This window comes from Pseudorasbora parva, chromosome 1 (assembly GCF_024679245.1).
Source record: "Pseudorasbora parva isolate DD20220531a chromosome 1, ASM2467924v1, whole genome shotgun sequence".
NCBI lineage: Eukaryota > Metazoa > Chordata > Actinopteri > Cypriniformes > Gobionidae > Pseudorasbora > Pseudorasbora parva.
The window spans coordinates 41756423-41780156 of NC_090172.1; the positions used below are offsets into that span (position 1 = coordinate 41756423).

The 23734-nt window shown below is 36.6% G+C and overlaps 2 protein-coding genes across 6 annotated transcripts in view; one reads left to right on the plus strand and one right to left on the minus strand.

The window, feature by feature from the left end:
• The window catches only part of gas2b (growth arrest-specific 2b), a 30577-nt gene extending 29184 nt beyond the window's left edge, over positions 1-1393 (plus strand). For all 5 annotated transcript variants that reach the window (XM_067441039.1, XM_067441022.1, XM_067441012.1 and 2 more), the window contains exon 8: positions 1016-1393. In XM_067441039.1, the coding sequence (XP_067297140.1) occupies positions 1016-1225 (210 nt within the window). In that variant the 3' untranslated portion in view covers positions 1226-1393. The remainder of the gene's footprint in view (positions 1-1015) is intronic.
• Positions 1394-2451: 1058 nt separating this feature from the next.
• Positions 2452-16245, minus strand: tmem276b (transmembrane protein 276b). The gene is made up of 4 exons (XM_067441062.1): positions 15626-16245; positions 6736-6849; positions 5071-5208; positions 2452-4813 (listed from the first exon to the last, which is right to left on the minus strand). The coding sequence occupies exons 1-4, from the start codon at positions 16002-16004 to the stop codon at positions 4563-4565; spliced, it is 882 nt and encodes a 293-aa protein (XP_067297163.1). The 5' UTR covers positions 16005-16245; the 3' UTR covers positions 2452-4562.
• Between the last annotated feature and the right edge of the window lie 7489 nt (positions 16246-23734).

Genomic DNA, 23734 nt, shown 5'->3' on the forward strand with positions numbered 1-23734 from the left:
TCCTTCAACAAATTAAACTTGTCAGTGGCATTACCCGACTTAAAACCAGGATATGGTGTCACAGTGGAGGACATGGTTTTTAGTAACAAAATGTATCAAGTTCCTATGCTTTTAGAAAAACATGGATAAAAAAGATTGACCTTTACACTTGTAAAATTATGAGGAATTTATGAAAAATTTTCTATGCTTTTCTCTTTTGTTGATAAAAGTTGTAATTTATTGAACCATGCTTTAGACCAGCATTTTGAGGTTTAGCTCAAAAATCTAAAGACAAAACAGTTTTTATAACAACAAGTCCATGTAAGACAAAGACATGCTTAATCATTTACTGCATTTTAAATACTAATTATATATATATAATCTTGTGTGATAGTGAAAATGCCACATCAACAACACACATCATCAGTCATAACAATTATAATTAAAAAATCTATAATTATAATTAAAAACAAAACAATGAATCAAAATATGAATTGCATAATTGTATTTAATTGTAATTAAATTGCAATTGTAATTTTGTGGAAATTATTTAAATGAACAATCATATAATAGGCTTATAAAACTTCTGCCCCTAGAAGTTATAGCGTAATTATTTGTAACAGTATCGGTGAGTCACGTTTCACATGTAATAGGAGATGGGATGTGTCAAGAAACCAATAAAAACGTATACAAGTTATGAGCATCATATTTTTATTGTGTGTCATTGCCAATAATGTTTCATGAAAAACATGACTATTAACTTTCTGTTATAATTTTCATGTCGTGAATGCTAAACAATTTTTTTTAGATGTGTTGGACTAACAGTGTTGAGATTGTGTGTTTATACTTTCAGAAAAATACTGAGACTGTTAGATGAAATTATAAAAAGAGAGTTGTTATTATTATTTATGTGCAGGGCTCAAAGTGCCAATAGTTAAAGAAACACCTTTAACATCTGTGAAAGTATTTTGTTGAACAGATATTTCATCAAGAAAATCTTGTGCATTCTCTCTCTCATGCTTTCTCACTTTTACAGATGTTGAATGATAAACACGCCATGGTGCGTGTTGGTGGTGGATGGGAGACCTTTGGTACTTACTTGTTAAAGCATGACCCATGCAGGATGACCATGATCGCCCGGCCTGGAACCAAAACCTGCAAGACCAACAGCAGGTCCCCAATCAAGAGAGAGCTGTCCCGGGACAGTTATATGGTCGTGGGAACTCACTCTCGCTTTAAGAAGTGATGTGGCTCAGTAACTGCTACCTCTGTTAAATCAACAGCAGGCTGACTTTGTTTTTAGGAGGGAAGCAGCCCAGGTGGCTTGATCTTTTAATTTTGTAATTCATCTTTCTTTAGGGCAGTGGTCCTGAACCTTTTGGGTCATCACTATGTTCTGATAGGGTCGCAGACAATTTGATGCTAATGTTCCTCATTGATGGATCTACAGTTAATGATTATATGAATGAACGCTCTGTTTATTTTTGTATGATACACAATTTTGGTACTGTGCTGGGTCACCATTTGATGTCAAATGTAAAATCTGTCCTGACGAAAAGCAATATTGACCCATATGGTCTTATATAGAGTGTATATCAAATAAATATCTGTTCTTTTTGTTAACAGATATTAAGAATTTTTAAGACTTATCTCATGTTAAAAGCATAAAGGGCAGGATCTCTAATGTTAAATCATTTACTGGGAAGCCAATATTGATTTACTTTATTATTTTAATTTTAATGTAACTTTAAATTTATGGATATATGCTGTATTCTGTTTACAACGATACTTGTAAAGCCTTTTTAACAAGGGTTTAAAATGAACTTGTTCCAGAAAGATCCTCTAGGTGGTGTCCTATATCAAGTGATAAGCTGTATTTATAGAATTACTTCAACATTACCTTTTTACATACACTGTAAAAAAAAAAAAAAAAAAAGAAGAAACAAAAAGGCTCCAATTGAAAATGTTCAAGTGACTGATCACATCTACATTTTTCAGTTTGCCAAACTGAATGCAATTCAATTCAAAGATATGCAATTCGGCCAACTGAAAAATGTAGATGTGGCCAGTCACTAGAAAATTTCAATTGGAGACCTGAATTTCTTTTACAGTGTAGAATTTAGTTTAGAGGACTGTGAACATATAACAATTTCAGTCTAGAAAGTATGCTAATGCTTTACAATAACACCCCATTAGTTAACACAACGTTAGTTAACTCTTACTGACATTAATGAGCAATACATTTGTTACAGTATTTATAAATCACAAATGGAGCCTTTTTTTAAAGTGTTAAGGAAAATTATATTAAACCAGACCTACCTACCCCATATGCTAAGGATTATTATTTTTATTTTTATTAATTTTACATTTTTAAATGTACTTATAGCAAGCCAACGCGAAGCCCGGGGGACTATCACATTAAAAACATTTGAATTAAAAAATAATTAAATATAAATGAAAGTTAACTCATGATGAAATGCTACTAACATTTTATTTCATTAAATAAAAGTCATTTAAAAAAAATTGACAATCTAAATACAATGAAATTAATCAATATGACAGCATGCGGGACAGTGACACCTTTCTCCTCATGAAATGAACCAGTAAAAACAGTTCATACCCAAAAATAAATGAAAAGTGGTGCTACTTCAGCTGCCAAAGAAAATGGCAGCATTTGTACAAATGTCTGTCATATCTCCCCAAAAGTGACAAAACACCTGAAGCTGCTTTTATTCGAGAAGCTATTTTCTTTTGTACATGTTGTTCTTCTATTCTTTTTTAAACCTCTCCAAAACCTTCACATTTTCATATTTTCTAATTGCCATTTATTACTTCTGTCCCACTGTTTTCAGTCAATACATGATCTGCAGTTCATCAGATTGATCACACTCAATACAACACTTTCTATCTGCCTAAAGGGATCTGTCCTTTTAGCCTTCTTCATTGTATGTCTAAATAATTGAGCCAATCTGCTGTATTCCTGTATGTCAGTCAAAATTCCATAAAATTTGACCCAACCGTCAAAATGACTGGACTCCCCGGTTTCCTGAAATACGCACTCAGAATACTTCCACAGTATTTGCCGTCCTTAAAGGTCTTATATGTTCACTATTGCATTTACCCTTCCCCACCGTGAATATCAACATCAGTATATTGTGCTCAAGAATTGATCTGGATTATGTGGTGGTCTATGAGACTATGAATGTAAATTTGGCAAAGACATGTGAGGCGTTGTTAAATAATTCATGGTAACTGTGCTTTTCACAGTAGCATCCTCAATAAATAATATCCATTGGTGAGAGAAGAATCAATATGAATTATTCATGATAATGTGGAGACACGCTCACTGTTAAAAAAAGACATTACTAGATTATTACTATTAAAGCCTCCAGGCCTGTTGGAGTTGTTTAAAATATTGTTTGGTTGGAGTCGGTCGTACAAACATCACATGATGTAAACATTATATCTTGTTGCGACACGCGTTATGTATTGTAGCAAACTAAACACCACGCTCCTGCAATCCATCGTCTGTACATTATGCTTTCTGTATTTAGACCTCATATCACTTTATGTGACTTAACATAACACTGAATTCCCTTAGAAATCCTCAACTTGCATGTGCATCCATAGCTTTAACTGTATCTTGACTATTCAGCAACATTCAGTCAGGGTTGGAAGGTGCTGAGCTCTCGTATAACTCTGGTCCTAAGCATGTTGTGCTCATAACAGCAATAAGGCTTCATACAGAAATAACCCCCACAAACCCCCATATTTAGGTTCACATGCCATTTAGTAATAAATTTGGTCAGATTCCTCAAAACAGCTACCACGGACCAAGCCTGGTCACCGATCGGTACAATCATAACAAAGAGTGAAAAGTCTCCATTTGTATCCTAAGCATAATTTCATACAAATGCAGACGAAATCTTGACAAAATGAAGTATTTTTACACGTACGGACTCTTTGAGGCCTTAGGAAATGTGCTTCTCAAAGCTTGAATGACAGAAATACTTTTATCCCTCCTTTCTGTGGCTCTGGGCTTAAACTCCTCCACACCATCAGCCAGCTATAAGAAAACCTGTGGATTTATTTGTTCTCTTGATGTCTTTGAAAAGATTTCTGTGCAGTTGTGAAATTTTGAAAAGAGAGCACCATTTTATTATGAATCCTCTTGGAGAGAAGACAGTCGCCTCCAGCTTGCTTCTGTCGTGAAGCAGAGCAGTGAACATTTTCATTGGGGTTTTGTGTGTGTGTGTGTGTGTGTGTGTGTCACAAAGGACAAGAGTGAGACATGTGAGAGGAAGATGCCCGGTGGTCTGTGCATGTGTCTTCATCTTGACTCTCGGCAGTGTCCAGACCATTTACAGAGTTGAACCTTTTAATCAAATGGACGGTGTACACATGTTGTGTTGACAACGGTGATCATCAAGAGCCGCGAAAGCCCATTCGAGTCATTAAAATGGATAGAGGAATGATCCAGTCAATATACTGCAGGATGATGAATAGGCCAGATGCTTTGTCCTTACGTAGACGCTGTATACATATTGTGAAAATGTTGCTGCAATGTTGCTCCTGAAGTCTGCTCACACAGTCCCATTTTCGTGCCTGGACTTGTGGACTGTGGTGCGGGCCAAGGGGCTGCTTAAAGAAGGGGCCAGCGTACATAAGAAACCGGCCAGCAGGGTGAGACCCAGTCCGCCCCAGGCACAGAACATGGACCAGCCGTACCCATGACTGATGTCCTCTGGAAGGCCGTAAAGGTAACGTGGGTAGCGGGACAGCTCAAAGTTAATGCCCGCCACGCACGTACAAAGGGAGATAATACAACAGGTTCCTGTCAGAAAGGAAATTACTCAAGATGTATCATCAAACATTCATGAAACACTTTCAATTTAGATCACAAGATGCAAATAGCTAATGCTTTTGATCTATTTTCAAAGCGCCGTTGTGCATTTATTTACATAATGTTGTATGAGAAACCAGACACTAGATGGTGACAAAATTGAGCGATCAAGTTACATTCCATCACTTTCTTTCCCTCTCCCTCTCTCTCGCGCGCGCACACACACAAACACACTCTCTGTCTCTTACCGCCCATGAGGAAGAGTAGTCCAGCTACATACTGCATGAGATCATGTTGTTGACAGCATCCAAGAACCCCGATGACCCAGCCAAAAAGGATGATAGAGACAGCCATGCCCACAAAACCTGCTGTCATCCTCCGCAGGTCTGCAGCACAAAACACAAACATCAAGCCCCTTTTGTTGCTTTTCAGGGCTTGTAAGCATGGCTTATATTTTTAGTGACTTAGATTGCATGCTAAATATTTACGTTTGGCACAATGCTTTTCTTATATTAATCAAGGAAAATGATATATATATAAGAAATATATATATAAGAAAGGATAAGAAATGTCAACAAAAAAACAACTTATACGAACTGAGAGTAAAATGAAATAACTTTTAAAGAATATATATATATATATATATATATATATATATATATATATATATATATATATCCTTGTCATTGATGAATAAAATAAAAGCATTGTGCATTTCACATTATACCGTATCTTGAACAAACAATTTTGTCTATTCACATTTAAAAATAGCATTTCTTATTAATATAACAGTTAAAAAAAAACAGTCAAGATTTACGCATTTCAATTAATAGTAAAATTCCATTACATTGAATAGTCCTTACAATACATATTATTAATATTGTGAATTAAGAATTTTAAAGAGCTCAATAAAACATTTTTGTCTGAAACCTTAAAATATGTTAATTTAAGTTTATACAAATTGTTTTATTAAGCTCTTTTTTTACCCATTTAAAATTCTTAATTAATAATATGTATAATATTAAAAAAAATGTTATCTTTTATTGAAATAAAAAAATTGAGTTAATACAATAAACATTTTTGAGAATCGACAACCTTTATTAAAATATGATTAAAAAATGTTATATTCTAATGTTATATTAAAGCATATTCTAATTGTGTTGTTTATTTACGAGGACCCAGTAAAAACATGCCAAATTGTGCAATCGTCAAATTTTTTATATGGTTCAGATACAATAATATTTTGAGATTTTATTTATTAAACCAATTTCCTTCATTGTATCAACTCAAATTTTTAATTTCAATAAACTCAATTTTAAGGCAATCAGGTTAAATACTTTTTTTAAGTTAACCAACACATTTTTTTTACAGTGTGTAAGTAATATTACATTAAATTTGAATTTTACTATTAATTGAAATTCGTAAATCTTGAAAAAAAATTTTTTTATATTAATATTAATATTTTTTTTTTTAGTGTAGAGGTAAATCATTAAATCTAAACAAGAGGAAGGAAATGTTCATATCAGTGAGTATTCTGTATACAGGCTGGTAGACAGTATAAAATGTCTGACATTTGGTGAAATAATGTACATAAGATCTCTAATCCAGTGACTGAACGTGTGCTTTCATTGAAACAATATAAGATGTCTAGCCAAAGTATCCTCCATATTCATTCTCCAAACCCTCTATAGAGTCACAGGAAAAAGTATCATAATATTGCTACAACTGGGGATTGGATAAGAATCAGTTACAATTCCTTTATAAGAATAAAAGTGTGTGTACACACAGTTTCACAAATACAGTCTTTAAACATGCACATCATAGACACAATTGTGTATGCATTGAACTGATAAAGGCCAAAGGCATGAATTTTGTAAATCTGAAAGAAAAAAAGACGCATCTGTCAGACTCACGCAGGGCATGCCACTCATCTTGTCGGATGGTCTTGGTGATATTGATGGGAAGGTTTCGAGGCAGGATTGAAGAGGTGTAATGATACTTCACAGGGGTGCATCTCTGTATCAACCCTATTTAAAACAAAACAGTGAATCAAGAGTTACCTATTTCATGACGTGAAAGAAAAGCAAGCCAGTCTGAGGCTTTAATCTCCTGAGGAACAGAAGGTCTGTCGTGATCATAAACTGCAACAAAGTGGCCCATGCTTGTATTCACTTTTAATTAAAAGCATTTCCTGGAGAGCAATTAGACACACACGATCAAATGCAGAGTCATAAATGTCATAGTATACGTAATGATTTGATTTTCATGTAAAATAGAGAACCGGGCTTTAAAAATCAAACCTATTTCATTCACTTGTAGATATTTAATACTTATACCCCTAAGTATTTAAGAATACCTGAACTGCAATAACGATGTCTGTGAAATATAGCCTGTATGACAGCAAAACTGCTATTTTTAAAGGGAAGAGTTATGTTTATCCAAAAAAAAAACATGCACACAAACAAACCAAACCAAACTAGCAGCAGTAAAAAATGTGGATAGTCGTTCCTAAACAGTAGCATGCTTGTATACCATTATATTTATTTGTTTTATTTTAAATAATCGTGAGACAGAGAAACATTTGGTTAGCACTATAAGGCTTTGCGTCATCTAGAATGATGTAAGTGTGGTGTGTGTTGACAAGCTGTGTATAGTGCTGATTGCCTTCCTCCCTGATGAGAATCTTATGAATGCTGAACAGGCGAGTGTGAACCTTAGAATAATTAACATGCGGTTTATGAAGCAGAAACAGTCATTTTCATTCATAAGGTTTCTTTCTTCTGGACAATAATCTGGTAGGAATTCCAGTCTTTATCAGAGAAACCTCAGAGAAATCTTGTGACTCACAGTTTGCTGTTTTATACCGATACATTTCAGTCCTCACAGGCTATGCAGTGTTCTTCAAGGTACAGTTTGTGTTCTTTTCACCCACATCAGCATTATTTTTTAGCCTTCTTCCAGCTGATGATTTGGTCTGGGATTGATTTGCATAAATCAGAGCAGACATTCATGTTCTATTCATAAGTGTTGCAATGCGCGTGGTATGGTTTGACACTCTTCCAGTTGTTAGAATGTGTGACGGTAATGAAGTTATGGGGCCCCATTTATAAAATCTTGCTTAGAAATCATCCTATATTTGACCTTATGATCATTTCTCAAATGTACATTTATGTGATTCAGAGAACGAACTTACACACACACAAAAAAAAAGATCTTGAAATGATGTGCAGCTGAATGTTTCAGATCTCCACCTTGTAATGTCATTAGCATATAAAAGAGCAGCAGTCATCAACATCCAAATCTCTTACGTGAGAATGGCGAGTGGCAAGAACTGCTTACATTTCCAAACATCTGCAGTCATTTGTCTCTCTGCCACAAGGAAAAGTGCGTACGTCTGCTCAGACCCTGACGTGGCGCAAAACACTTTTCCACATCAAACTAAGTTTTTATAAATATAAAATTTGACATGGAATTTATCGTATGCACGTTTTATAAATATGGATAATGGTTTTCTGTTTGGATGCCACAATATCTCTATGTTTTAGCAGTGTTACAGTACGTTAAATATGATTGCCTCTTATGGAAACATTCAACATTTATTTCAGATACCCAACATATTTTTCAATATTTTTTTTACATTTTCTATACATTGTTTTCACTTAAAGGCCTACTATAAAACCTTACTTGTTAAATTAACTTAATATTAGAAGTTAAGTAAGCTTTAGGGCACAGAAAAAGGTGTTAATACATATACCAGAAAATGTCAAATGAATGTCAGCAAAAAACCCAGAAGCAATAATGACATTTATCAAAAATTAAAAGGTTAGCTCACCCAAAAAATGAAAACTGTCATTAAATACTCACTCTCATGTCGTTCCAAACCCATTAGACCTTCGTTCATCTTCAGGACACCAAATCAAGATTTTATTTTATTTTTTCATAAAATCTGAGAGCTTTCTAACCCCTTCATAGACTGCAATGCTATTACCAATTTCAAGGCCCAGAAAGGTAGTAAAGGCATAGTTAAAATAATCCAGGTGACTACAGTGGTTTAACCTTAACCCCACACCCCCAAAAATAACGACTTTATTCAACAATTTCTTTTCTTCCTTGTCAGTCTCCTACGCTGTTCACATAGCAAACACAGCGCAGCGCTTCCATGTTCTGCAGTATGTCAGAATGCCAGCTCATCATTGGTCAACGCTGTACACGTGAGGTGCTTTTCCACTGCATGGTACAGCTTGGTACAGCTCACTTTTAGGGGGTCTTCCACTGTGTACAGTACTTAGTATTTTTTTTTAGTACCACCTCAGTTGAGGTTCCAAGCAAGCCATACCGATACTAAAATGTGACGTGTAAACACTGCAGATCACTGATTGGTCTGAGAGAATTGTCACTACCAGTGTTATTGGAGTTTCAACATGAGTCGCCAAACCCTCTAGATTGAAATATTCAGCCATTGCACGGAACTTGAAAAAAAGAAATGGCTGTGTTGTGGTCAGCAGATGAGGTGGGACGTAACTAAAGTGTTCATTCTACAATCCCACACACTTTAAAGCCGTACTAAAATGCAGTGGACCAAACCGAGTCAAGCCGAGCTGTGACGTGCCAAGTCGTACCATGCAGCGGAAAAACACCAATTGTAAAAACAGTGCAGAGCTTCCGGGTTCTGCCTCAGAAAGTCTCAATATTGCCCACTGATTGGCCAGCTCCTGCGTCAGAATCACACGCATGCATATTGTGCTCATATGAAACAGCACAATTATGCTCACAAAAAGTATTCTCATTGCTTCATAACATTAAAGGTGCCCTAGAATGATTTGAAACAATATGTTAAATTGTTCTCTGATATCTACATAGAGGGTATGTGGCTTATTGAGTCCTTATTGAAGGTATTGAGTCCTGACAGAACACAGACCGACACTTAAAGCTTTTAAGATGACACTTTAAGAAGAACATCTCAAATGGAGATTGCTGAAATGCAGCTTACTTGTTTATTGGTGTTTTCAGATCATCCGCGCACGAGAGAGAGCACGCGTGCATATGGTTTCCAGATTGGACATGTTTAGGTAAAACACTGGAGAGTATACCTGTTCTTTTAACAGAAAAGCTCTGTTTGGGGGATTTAAATTACGGAAATCTGGCAACTGCACGAACGCTCTTCATTCTCTCAGACAAAACCAGTGATTTTAGACTCGTCTTTTTTCCTCAACGATGTTGCATGTTTAAATAACGTTAGTCATGTAGGCTACGCAATGACTGTGATGTAGCCTACACTGAAATACAAGCATACAAAAACATAATACTTAAGTTCTCAAAAAGATAAATATATTTTACAAAATGAATAGCCTTGTCAAATGACTGTCGTTTTAACTTATATGGTGGAAAAGGTGACGTTTGCTAGAAGGATCGAGTGAACGATCTGTAAGCAATGTCTACAGTTGTATTTTGTAAAATAATATTAACTTGTCATTAGAAACACTATTTAGTTTTGTATGATACTTGGGGTTTCCTATTGTTACTGTACTAGCATCTTGCGTTTTCTAGACAATGCTGTCTCTCTAAGAAACTTTCAATTTAATCAGAAATTGTTTAAACAGTCAATAAGTGGATAAATTGCTTTCAGGAATACAGTTGTAATTGCAACTTTCTTCAGTTTAAGATGCTGAGCGAAGCTTGCTTGAAATGGGCCGAACAAACAAATAATTTTGAATTAAATTGTTGTGGTATCGGATTATAAACATCAACCATGACTATTTTCAACAGTCATTTTTTATCTGTGGGAAGGGTCGAGTCCTTTAAGTCCTCAGGTCTCCTGCACAGCCTGAACATGACATATGTCCATGCGCTGCTGTTTTCGCTATCCTGGCATGACGCATACAGTTACCTGCAGTCTCCGGCTTCGTCAGTTCCGCCTGACAATGAACATGTTTGCCGTGCATGATTCCCAGCGCTTGCGTCACGGTTGGGTTTATGTTGAGAAGCACTTTTTTTCCTGTGGTGTTTTCATGCACGAGATTCACATCAGAAGTAGGAGGCAATGATGTTTGAGACTCACAGTATGTGATGTCCATGTACTGAACTCTTATTATTTCAATATGGCAATTTTAATTCAATTTTTCATTCTAGGGCACCTTTAATATTTGAACTACTATAGTGAAGTGGACTATTTTAACCATGTTTTTATTACCTTTCTGGGCCTTGAAAGTGGTTGCTGCAGTCTATCGGGGTCAGAAAGCTCTTGGATTTCATCAAACATATCTTGAATGAAGCACTTACGGATTTGAAGGTGAGTAATTAATGACAGAATTTTTTGGTGAACTAACCATTTAAATGAATATTATAAATGCAAGTTTCTCTTGATGTCAGATACAAAGGTTAGTTGGTTCAAAGGAGACTAGCGTTTTCTAACTGATCATTTTAAATTGCTCTTATAACTGAAACACGTTTAATTGAACAGAACATGAAGGTTTTGTAAACAAACTTAAATTCAAATGGTTAAATTATACAGAATACAAATTAAACAAGTGATTATTTACTTGATTAAATAATCAAGATTTTAGTGGCTGTAATACATAAGCTAAATATCTAAATAAATAGAACGTTTAGGATGCCGGAAATAGACTGTGACCATGTGGTTTTATATGAGACAATAAGACAAGACCCAGACCAAGGCTACATTAACGTGGTCTCAATAGGTCTCCAGACCAGGGCGGGATTTCCCGAAACCTTCTTAACACTACGTCATTCTTAAGTTATACCTTAAGGTGTACCTTAACGTTAATATGTGTTTCCCGAAATTATCTTAGTTAAGAATACCTTCTGTAAGGCCCTGTCCCAAATGGCACACTTCATGTGCACTCTCGGTCTTGTGGACACAAGACCGCAGGGTGTCCCATTCGCCATTTAAGCTTAAAGAAGGGTGCTCGTGAGAGGGTGCTTTGCGGCTGCTATGCGCCCTCGATCCGCACTTCAGCTGAGCCTGCAAGTTTGCAAGCTACGCAGAGGACTTCTATCCGGCAGTCAAAGCGTCATTACGTCGTGAAAGTGCGGACTCAGAGGAAGACTGTGAGGGTTTAGGGTGCCATTTGGGACAGGGCCTTTGTCATATTTTCTTAAGGTTGGTCTGGACTACTTTTAGCTGTACCTCATCACTATTTACAGTTCATTCCACTAGTGGCCACCTCTGTGCAAAAAGCTTCTTTAAATGTCAGCCTATAGGAATATAATTAATAATAATAATAATATGTTTTATTTATATAGCGCCTTTCCAGAGCTCAAGGACACTTTACAATAAACAAAAAACAATAAAGGCAATTGACAAAAAGAGCAGACAGAACAACAGTAGAAAAGTAACAGAAAACCAATGCAGTCAAGTACAATAAGTGAGAAATTGGGTAAATCTGAAGTTGTAATATCCACCCAGTGTTCAATTAGGCTAGTTGAATAGTTTTTTAGTTTTTTATGCAAGGATTAAAATGGTCATTACACTAATGGTTAGCGTTTTAATTATATTATCAAAAGGTACATCTGCTGGCAAACCATTAGACAGGAAAGGCTTAGGAGCCTATTTAAAGGGAATGATTATGGAGGGGAGTTTGATCAAACTATGACAAACAATGGTATAAACTATATTTCTCCACCATAGTAGCAGCTGATTGATTATATGTTTCACATGTTGCGTTTTTATTGAGTAGGCCATCCATTAACAGAAATGAGTTATTTACACAATAATGTGATGCAGCTGCTGGGTGATGTCATCCCTGGTTGTGGAGTAAATCAAGACACTATGGAAAATATATTACAATAATATAAATGACTCTTTCAAATGTCAGTGAAGGCATACGGCCAGTTAGTGTTGTGGGGTTTACGCACGATGCGGTTGAGCATGAGACTGCAGGTTCATGCACTCATTTTAAAAATATATAAAATTTTGTTTACAATTTTGTATGATACATGCAAGTTCAACTATTTCTGAAGGGCTTCTTTTATAAAAACATTTTTTTTTCTCTCGCAGAATGCAGTGAAACAGCCCCTGCATAGAGTAAATAATCCATTCTTGAGCCATGGATATAAGCCAATTCAGCACCGCCGCCACGGGCAGCACTAGAAATGGGATACCTTTAGTTAAGTTATACCTTTAGAGTCTTCGTAGCGTGCTAAGAGACAACGTTATCTGGAAATGCAGCCCAAGACTCTAGTCTAACCTGAAAAATATGGAGAGAATTCTGTTGGAAGCTTATCTAGGATGATATTATTCACTGAGAGAAGTGATATTCTTCTGAGAGATTTCATGATGCAGACACTGGCTTTCATCAACATCAGTAAACTGAATTACTAAAACACACACAACAAATTGGTTCTCATAGCTCATCAAAATATGATTACATCTTGCTGCATCAAAAAGCATATAGTTGTTGTTTTTTCGCCACAGAAACAACCATATTAAATGCAAATACAGCACAACTGGTTCATTGGATTCTCAGATGATTCTCAGTCGTCAGAAACATGCTGGGTCAAAGGGTGACATGGACATATTGTGGATTAGACAAAACAAGAGAAAAGAGGAGAAGTCAAGGGTAAAGAAGACGTGCTGCCATTTATTTACAGTCTTTACATAAATTAGCCTTAAATTCATTCATCGGAGTGTTTTCTAAGGCATGAAAACACATTGAGTTTTCTGTTATACAGATCTGTCACGGAATGACGAGTACAGACCTCATGCGTAGCTGAGCAGAAAGCACACTGTGTCATGTTTATCATATCTATGTGTCAAATATATTGTGACAGTTTGTTCTGTCACAACAGACGCATCAAAGGCCAGAAGTCTCACAAAGACACTTTTCACAGTCAACTGTTCATTCTCTGCTGATGAAAATGCATATATGCATGTACTCTTATTTGTGTGAACAAGGATAAGATGTCTGAAATCTGATGAAAACTCTACAAAGAGATTTCAAATAATTGGTGGGCCAAAGTTACGACAAAAGAAACACAAATCAATACCCCGAACAGATCTGATTTTTAGGATCCAGTTCAAATTTGCATAGCACATTTTATTTGCTTTTTTATATGTATTGCTACTGAGAATTTCTCTCTAAAAAAAAAACATTCTTACATTTTTTAAATATTTTACATTTGGAGAACACATAGTGAACTAATTTGATTTTTCCTGGACTGTTGGAGTTCTCATCACTTCCAGCAAAAGTAAAAATCTAGTATGTTGTTTTGCTGTTTGTATATTTAGAACCAAACATGTTAATTGTGCTCAGGAGAGTATCACTGACAATCAGCAACAATGTTTTGCCTGCTTTATCTGAAGACAAGGATTACTGGGTTGACAAGGGTTGTCGAATAAACTGGATTATAGATTTGGAAGAAATATATTCCTGGGTGTTGGCTCACGTCTAACTGGAGTGGTTTCACAGCATCACTACTTCATCATTCATGACATCTACAGAGCCACTTAGGGTGACCTGGGAAAATCAATGAACAAATTATTGATGAAGATATGGTCAAGTGTGCAGCGCTCCTTCTCTTTGCAACCCAGCGAGAGAAATGGCTGCTGTAAAAGCTCACACTTAATATTTAAGGCCTGAACATAATGTGGAATGACATCTTTATCAAAGAAGAGGAGGGTGCTGTAAGCCTCTTAAGAGATCAGTATTCATAGGAAAGTAAAACATAATCATTTTGCTTAAGTTTAATCATCTGATAGATATTGTTATCTGATAAACTATATAGTCTAGACATTCTTTAGCATAGTATTATCGGTCTCCAACAAAACAAATACTTATGTTCACTAGTACTAAATTTATATGCCGAACAGTGCATTTCCCCCTATAAATTTTGTTTTGTTTCTAAATAAGTTACAAAACATTCATTTTAATTAGCTATTGAGTAATGAGTATTTAGATTGCATAAGATTTAGAATGAACAACATATACCTCAGCTCATATAGTGAGAGGATGCTCTGGTGCTGCTTTGGTGTTGTGTACATGAGGCAGCATCAGAACAGCCTTGAACTTTGCAGCTGTCATCCCGGAATATATCAATATGTCAAAGACAAGAATTGTTCCTTAAATTCTTGAAAATAGAAAATATGGTTTAGATAGTTTGGCATAATGCATTTTTAAAAATAGTTTTATTATAGGCTAAAACATTATTCATATTTAAAAATATATATTTTGTCTGCCAAATCAGTGTGGTGTAACAAAAGAAATCGGGTTTCAGTGGGATGTTTTCTACACTGGGTTATAAAAGGAATTCTCAGACTGATCCTTATTAGTTTATAGTTTTAATTTCATATACATTCATCATTTCATATTTTTCTATATTTGTGATTTAAAATGTAGCATACAACTGTCTATATAAGCCTAGATACATGTATGCTTCGTGTAGCTTTAAATAGGGGCACCTTTTTCCTGGTATACAAGCTTTTGTGTCATTCTGTTCTGTGTTTTCATTTAGAAATGTCAAACGTTAGGCTGAATTCAGCACCTCGGATAGCGACAGAGATCTAATTCAGGCCCTCTACATTTCCCCTTTACTGTTGTGACATCACTTTACAACTAAACCTAATAATGTAATTTAATAGCGGAAGTGCCAGTAAACGGAGGCTAATTCCACGTAGTCACGGTGACAACGGGAAGAACCAGCCTGTCCGAATGGCACTGATAACAGTCAGGCAAAATGTTCGTGGGAGATTTACCTCTGGATGGACGTCCACATCCGTTCCTAAACAAAACGGCCTGGACCGAGGCTCTGGCTGACAATGGCAGCTCAAAACAGAACGCAACTCACCTTTGTAAATAAGATCCTCGGTCTCCAGGTCAAAGCCCTCGCGATGACACTTTCTCCACAGACCGGAGATCGTTGAGTTGAACTGCCGGCTGCAGTGAGACTCCATGGCCGTCGCCGAAGCCGGAGCGTGCCGCTTGACGCGCGGCTCGGTCGCTTTCCTCTCGTAGCCCTTTGGAGGCATCTGGAGAGGCAAGTTGTGATTTGAGATGTAAATGTATCCGGGGTCGTTCCGCTTGTTCGCGTAGTTCTTACAGCGTTCGCGGTGCCGCCGAGCATCCGTCTCGTACCAATAATCGGTGCAAATGGCCATAGCCAACAAGACCAGAGCGGAAAATGCCAAGAAAAGCCCCGCGCTGGTTAAAATCTTAATGGCGGCCATCTTCTCCGCTCGTTGGAGAGCCCAGACAGACGCGCGGTCCTCCCTCGGCAGCCGTTGTGAAAGGCAAAGCAAGAAAACAGACCGAATCTCTAGCAGCTCTCGGACGCTGACATGACCAGCCTCGATTCCAGCTCGATCTATTGTTGCAGAGCGCCCGGACAGATGTGCTGGTTTCCCACCATCTATTTTGCTTTGGAATTAAGGAGAGGGGGAGAGATGGGAAGAGGAGAGGCGATGCGAGAACCAGTACTGAGAGTGAGTGGTGCTTGGTTTGAGTGCAATGCTCTCTTTTTCCTCTTGGGCCTCAGCGAACTGAGAAGAGACCAATTAGGTGCACCAGGAACAGGAGGGAAAAGTGATAAACATGAGAGGGTCATCTATTGATTACAAACTGCAGTACAGTCAGCATCCCTGATGTAAACATACTGTATTTCTACAAGAGTCAAGACCAGACATGCACTGTTAAACCTGTAGATTTCTGGGTAAATAACTATAATCGGCAGTATTTAGCTTTAACAGGTATTTTACTGTGATATGAGGTGAGGTTTTGCTGCACTAATATTAAACTACAGTACAACTTTCAGCGCCCATGAAGGGAAATGACTAACATTAACTACTTACTGGTCAATTACTGGTCTACATTCCCATGATGCATTACATCACCGTTTATTTCAAACTGTTTACCTCTTTAGTCAGAAAACAAGGATTAATGCATTAACACACACATACGCATGCAGTCAAGTGAGCACACAAATACTCAATGTTTGAGCCTAAACGAGCAGGTGGAGTTTGTTTGCTACCGCTACGTGCTGTGTTGAGAACTCCAAAAATAGATTTGTATGTTTACAGACTGAAAATGAATCGCACAATTACAAGTAAGTTAATGATTCAAATATTTGTGTTTTTAAAATATATCATGTAAAGTTAGATTGTTTATATGCATGGTTTGAAATAGCTTTCTGATTAGCAAGATTTTTTAGCCTCTCCTCACAACTCCCCACTAAGTAATATCCCTTTGTGTAGACAAGTGTTTCCTGGAGTAACTGCATTTATCAGCAATTGAACTTTTGCTGATAAACAACTTGTTTTATAGTTGCTTTCGTTTTTCTTAGTTAGTCAGGATTTGCCACAATGTACAGATGCAAAATTTAAATGTGCCTTTTCACCAACTAACTTTTAACATAGGGCACATTTCTTTCCTAAGAAAACTTCAACCTGAATGGCAGAGGAAAATGATCTACATCTACCAGTCACAGGCTCATCATGCTTGGTAAGTATGAAATATATGGTAAATAATGAATGTGTTTTGGTAGTTTTTATGGTGAGAACAAATTTCAAGAGATAGCCTTCTAAATTCATCTAAGTGGATGAAAGTGACACATTTCATTGATGAGCAGTTTGGATTTCTCAGTGGCACTGCATGTTTTTCAGTGTCTTCTTTATTTTTAACATTGAATACCAAGAGTCAGCCAGTGCCACATTAGAACTCATTAAAAGGTACTTGCAATAATGTAACATGATGTTGCACAGTTGTGCATTTTATTTAGATTTATATTGTTTTGTAGTATGTTTTCTGAACTGTTTGATTTGTTACTCCATTTCTGAAATAGCTGTTGTCTGATTCACTCAATTAAATGAATTCAATTGAATTAAATTGTTGTGGTATCGGATTATAAACATCAACCATGACTGTTGACATTTTTTATCTGTGGGAAGGGTATGAAAAGTCCTCACATCCCCTGCACAGCATGGAACATGACATATAAATGATCCCCAACGCTTGTGTCATGGTTGACGTTATGTTGAGAAGCACTTTTCTTCCTGTGGTGTTTTTCATGCACAAGGTTTACATAAGAAGTAGGAGGCAATGATGTTTATGACTCCACATGTCCATGTACTGAACTCTTATTATTTCACTATGGCAAGGTTAATTCAATTTTTCATTCTAGGGCACCTTTAATACCTTTTTCACATCAGTATTTTGTATTTTATTTAGTAAAATTTCATGAGCCAGTATTTGTAGTTTGTAACAAAATAGTTTCTGATGTAGTTGTGCCCACCTCTGGTCAAGACTCTATTATATCATTTTATCTCTCTTGCTCTCCTTGATATTTAAACTTGTTTAATTAGCCTACTAAAAGTTGAGGCATTCCATGAAATGGATGAAATGGAAAAAAAAATCTTCATTTTTCCCTTTTGAAAAAAATAAAGAAAAAAAAAACCCAAGTAAATTATTCTGTATATAACTATGTTTTACAGTAGGCTATAGATATAATGAATATCTATACCCACATAAAGCCATCAGCTGTTAACTGTAAATTAATTACTCACCCTCATGTCGTTGGACACCCGTACACCTTCATTCATCTTCGGAATACAAATGAAGATATTTTAGTTGAAAGCTGACGGCTGAGAAAGGCTTCAGAAAGGCCTCCATTGACATTGAGTACATTTACACTCTGAAGACCCATAAAAGGCACTAAAGACGTTGTTACAAAGTCCATCTCACTGCAGTGGCTCTACAGTAATTTTACGAAGCGACGAGAATAGTTTTTGTGCACAAAAAATCTAAATAACGTCTTTATCCACCAAGTTATTGCCTTCCACGTATGCCTCGGACGTGAACTCACGAGGCATATGCGAGAATACGACACAGATCTGCCGTTCGGGCACATGACCCAGAAGCGAGGAACTTTGTTTACAAGCAGAGGAAGGGAAGATGCGCTGTATACAAGCTGTTGAATTCTACACTTATCGTGCTTTAGAAAAACAAAAAAAATGAAACAAAGTTTCTCGCTTCTGGGTCTGAACGGCAGATCTGCGTCATATTCTCCCGCATGCATTGTGGTGTTTCGTGAGTTCATGTCCGAGGCATACGCGGAAGACTTGGAGGATAAAGTTTAGATTTTTTTTTTTGCGCACAAATTACTATAGCAAAATTACTGTAGAGCCACTGCAGTGAGATGGACTTTGTAACGACGTCTTTAGTGCCTTTTATGGGTCTTGTGAGTGTAAATGTACTGAGTGTCAATGGAGGCCTATCTGAAGCCTTTCTCAGCCATCAGCTTTCAACTAAAATATCTTCATTTGTGTTCCGAAGTAGCCTGGCTATGCCCTACTACGTACTTCCGCTCAATTTTCATTTTCCTTCAGTACTACGTCTGGGACTGCTGTGTAGTCTTAGGTTTTCTCTGAACAAATTTTTACCGGTCCAATCAGCGAACAGAGTGGCTGAGAATGATGACGTTGATGTCGAGCGCTAGTTTGAGATGTAGTTCAGTAATGGCGGTGGAGAAAGATGCAAACTAAACCAGTTAAAGCCGGAGCAATAACAGTCTTTGCTGGGGTTTGTTGGTGGCCCTCCAACAGGGTAAACTCGGGAAAAGTTTGATTTTCCAGATCGCTTCGTTAGTGATGAAGGAGTTGGCTGAAGCTATTCGGACGGTAACTGTTTCTCGTGGGGTTGGAAGGTATTGCCATCATTTAATTTACAGGGACTGGTCAGTTATTTTATTGACGTCCGTCTCTCACCACCCGCGGAAAAATCCCCAGCCGAATTACCTACTGCTTTTGACAAACGCAAGGCCGTGTTGGTGTAATAGCTGTCCGAATCCACATCTCTTGAGTTTTCAACAATATATCACTTCAAAATTCACTGTTTGTAATCATTTTTGACCACTGCAGAACACCATACGGTTGCTTTGCTGTTATTAGGATGCATTTATAGACTTGTATTTCCTTAAAATGCTGGCAAGTATTTAGAAGAGCAATATATTTCATCACCGCTCAAACAAATTAAAATAAAAGCACTTAAACATTTGAATCGGTCCGTTATTTATAGGAGCATTTATTATCATACCAAGCATATGACATTTTATTTACAGCATACAATGATGTTACGGACCACGTGAGCGTCGCGTTCCCGAACACAAAACTCTCCTCTCTAATGAATAAATCACAATCCGAATGCACGAGTTTTAGGTTTTATCCTATAGTTTTATTACTGAGGTGGCATGCACATGTGCACTTTTATTTTGTCGGATTTCCATGAGTGAAACAGGCGAAGGACGTTAGCGATTGGTTATGGCAGATCCAGAGTGGCTCAGGGCAGATCCAATAGTTTTAAACCTCAACAGGGTGCCCGCCTTCGCGGAAATAAACCCTTGTCAATGGAGAGTGGCCAGACTCTATGTACAAATGAAATGTACGAGAGTCTGGTAAAACCAGGCTAGTTCCGAAGATGAACGAAGGTCTAAATGGTGTCGAACGACATGAGGGTGAGTAATTAATGAAGTATTTTTCATTTTTGGGTGAACTAACCCTTTAAGTGGCGTTCCACAGGTGTCTGTTCTTGGCCCGATTGTATTCTTTGCAATGTTGGGTAAGTTACTCTAAAAAAATAATTAATTACTAGTTACTAATAACATCTTCAATAGTGTAATTAGATTACTGTACAAATTACTCTCTCCAAAAAGTATTTAATTACTAATTACTTTTTAATTACTTTCTAAGTCCTATATCAACCTCAAGTTAAGCGATTCAAGGTAAGACATGAAACGGCTCTTAATTCATTCAAATAAATAATATAAAACTGCATAAATTACTGTTTTTATTAATGTGAGGATGCATAAAAACATGCATTTTAAAGTTAGACTTTAAATGTTGATGTTAAGTCCACTATTGTATTATATATTTAGTATTTAGTTCAATTACATCAGAAGTAACTGTAATTCAATTACAGTAAAAATAAGAGTAATCCCCAACTTTACTTTTTCAAGGGAAAAGTAATTAAATTACAGTAACTGATTACTTATTAACTAATTACACCCAACACTGATTCTTTGTATATGTTGCCACTTGGGACAGTTTTTTGCAAGCATAGAATCTCTTTTCAGGTCTATGCAGATATGCAAATGTATCTATGTTTATAATCTGAATGCAGATAAAACTGAAGTTGTGTGGTTTAGAGTCTTAAATGTTTTCACTGATCTGGGCAGCCCCCTTTTGTAAAAAAGTATTCAAGTTGGAGAAACAGGTTTATTCTGTGGTTAAGTCCTGTTTTTTTTTTTTATCATAATAGCAAAGGTGAAACCATTTTTGTCCACGTGTGATCTGGGAAAAAGTAATGATGCTTTTGTTATTTAGAAGGTTAGATTTGGGCAACTCACTATATGTGTATTAATAAATCATTGCTTAACTATTTACAACTAGTGCATATTGCTGCTGAGAGACTTTTGACCGGTATTCGTATGACAGACCATATTACTCAAGTTCTGAACGTGTTTACATATTGTACGGCACTTTGGTCAATGGTCTGTGGTGTAAAAGTGCTCAATAAACAACATATATGCAAATTTCAGCAATGTTTTTGTGGTGTCAGACCTCTCACACATTTTTTTAATTTCAAACACATTATTATTGTTATTATAGCAAGTATGGGGACAGGCCAAGAAGGCATCTTGTTGAAAGAACAAAAAAATATGACTTAATATCTAAGCTGATGTTAGCTTTTTAATTTTTACCTATTAGTTCATGAGACACCCTTCTCAGAATGAAATATGACCAAACGGATGAGAAAAATCATTGTCATTTGGGTTTGCTGGAATAAATTAAAGTATTAGCACATTGAGAAAATAAACAAACCTGAACAGAATATTGCTCGAGGGAAACTCCCAGAATGCAGCAGTGTGTCCTGCCCACGTACAGTAGACTTTGTATTCTGAAACATTCCCAGAGGCAGTAAATAAAACAATACAAATCTTAACCCATACTATGAGAACTGAGAAAGTATTTGTGTTATTGTGCTATATTTAAACATTTATTTAGCCTGAAATATATTAAACATGATGCACAATGGGCCATAGTGGGTAAAATCTGACAAACTTTTGCATCTGTCCTTTCAATACCTTTTCTTCTAGTTTCTATTCAGCATTATTCTATTTCCCTTTCTCACAATTTTCAACATGATCAGGTGTACACATCTTTTATTAATATACTTGGGGTGAACTGTAGCAGCACTAACTTGCCACCTGTCATCCATGGAGGTGGCCCACAGAGAGGAGTTTCAGAAACGTGGGAGGTTCAGGTCAAGATACAGGAGAATAAATCATGTTAGTACAAGCAGTCGAGTTAGTTGCCCATCAGAAGCCGTTTTGAAGGACAAGGCATAAAGGCTTTCGAATAAAAAAAAAAAGTGGCACCTCATTGTGTAAAGTTCCAGGCAGTTTCCCACACACAGTGGGCTCTGTCAGGGCAGATGACAAAGGAAGACAACCCACAGGCTAGTCGTTATGGCAACGGTCCCTTGCCAAACCGACTGTGTTGAAATAGGACAAGTGTGAACACAAAATCAATACCACCCCCCGATTCCCATATGACATTTCAGACCCAGACTGTGCAGAAAAATGTACTTGTGGCACGCATCTTGGCATATCGGACACAGTTGTAGAACTGCTACTTTGAAACATACATGATTTGGAGCGGCAGGCAATGCAAGCCATTTGTGAGTATGACATCTCGCATTGAAAAATGCTAAGACCTTGCGGAGACAAAATAGACTGTAAAGATGTGCAAATAAACTCCACACAGCTGTCAAGCCAAACTGCTTCAGCATTGAACAGTAGTGAATAGTCAAAGCTCATGCACAGGTATAGCTCTGCTAACGGTTAAACACGGTAAGGGATCTATAATAGTAAGAGCAGCCATCTCTTGAGAGTCATTAGGCATAATGGTTCCTCTGCACTGCCACGTAACAGCCAAGAAATAGGAGGTAATTCAGCAGGTCAAAAGCAACCTATATGTGCCCTCATGATTAAATGCATCTTCCTAGTTCAGGAAAGGAATGCATTTGCCTAAAAATCTTTCTGATATGCAAACCATTAAGAGTCCATTAACACTAATTCAATAGAAAAAACGTTTCAATGAAGGAAAGACACTCTCACTTAAAATGCATATATTCAATGTGTGGATATTTCCCACAGTACAGGAAACAATGCCAGTGGTAATGAATCTAAAAAAAAAATTGAAAAAATTCTTAAACGTGTTAGCTATTTAGCGAACCTAAAATAGAAAAAAGCGGTTAATGGTTAAATGTTGATTGTTGGACAATTTAAATCAGTGCTGTTCGGTTACAAACATTCTTCAACGGATCTTTGATTTGAAATTTTTGCGGGACCTATCCTTGTAATTGACACAACATGCATTTTTAGTATTTCTATGTACTTGCAGTAAATATGAGTAATCGTACATTTCAATCAAGTTTTTAGCAGTAAACAGAACACATTTGATTAGAAGGTTGGCAAATGATTGTGATTGAAAGGGTCAGCTGTTTCTAAAGTGTTTGACTGCAGTGGTGATCCTACAAGTGAAAGCCGCACAGTTCAATCATTCAAAAAAAAAAAAACAGGCACAACAACAGGTTTAAATCAAACATTAACACTTCTTTATTTCAACTACACAATGGGAGGACTTCTTTAAAAAAGTTATACATTTTTTCTTTCAACCTTACATTGTTAATAGAATAAATATATATAATCTCTTTTCAAATATTTACACTTTGGCAAAGACTGATCTGACCTACCAAGTGATGCGTTCAGAACATTCTTTCAGTAACATTCCATGTACAAAACAGGCAATCCATTCATCAACGATTTCATTATCTTTAAAATTTGATCGAAATGTTAGAAATGGCACAAAGTCAGTCAAGTAAAAGAATCCTCTAGACTACATCA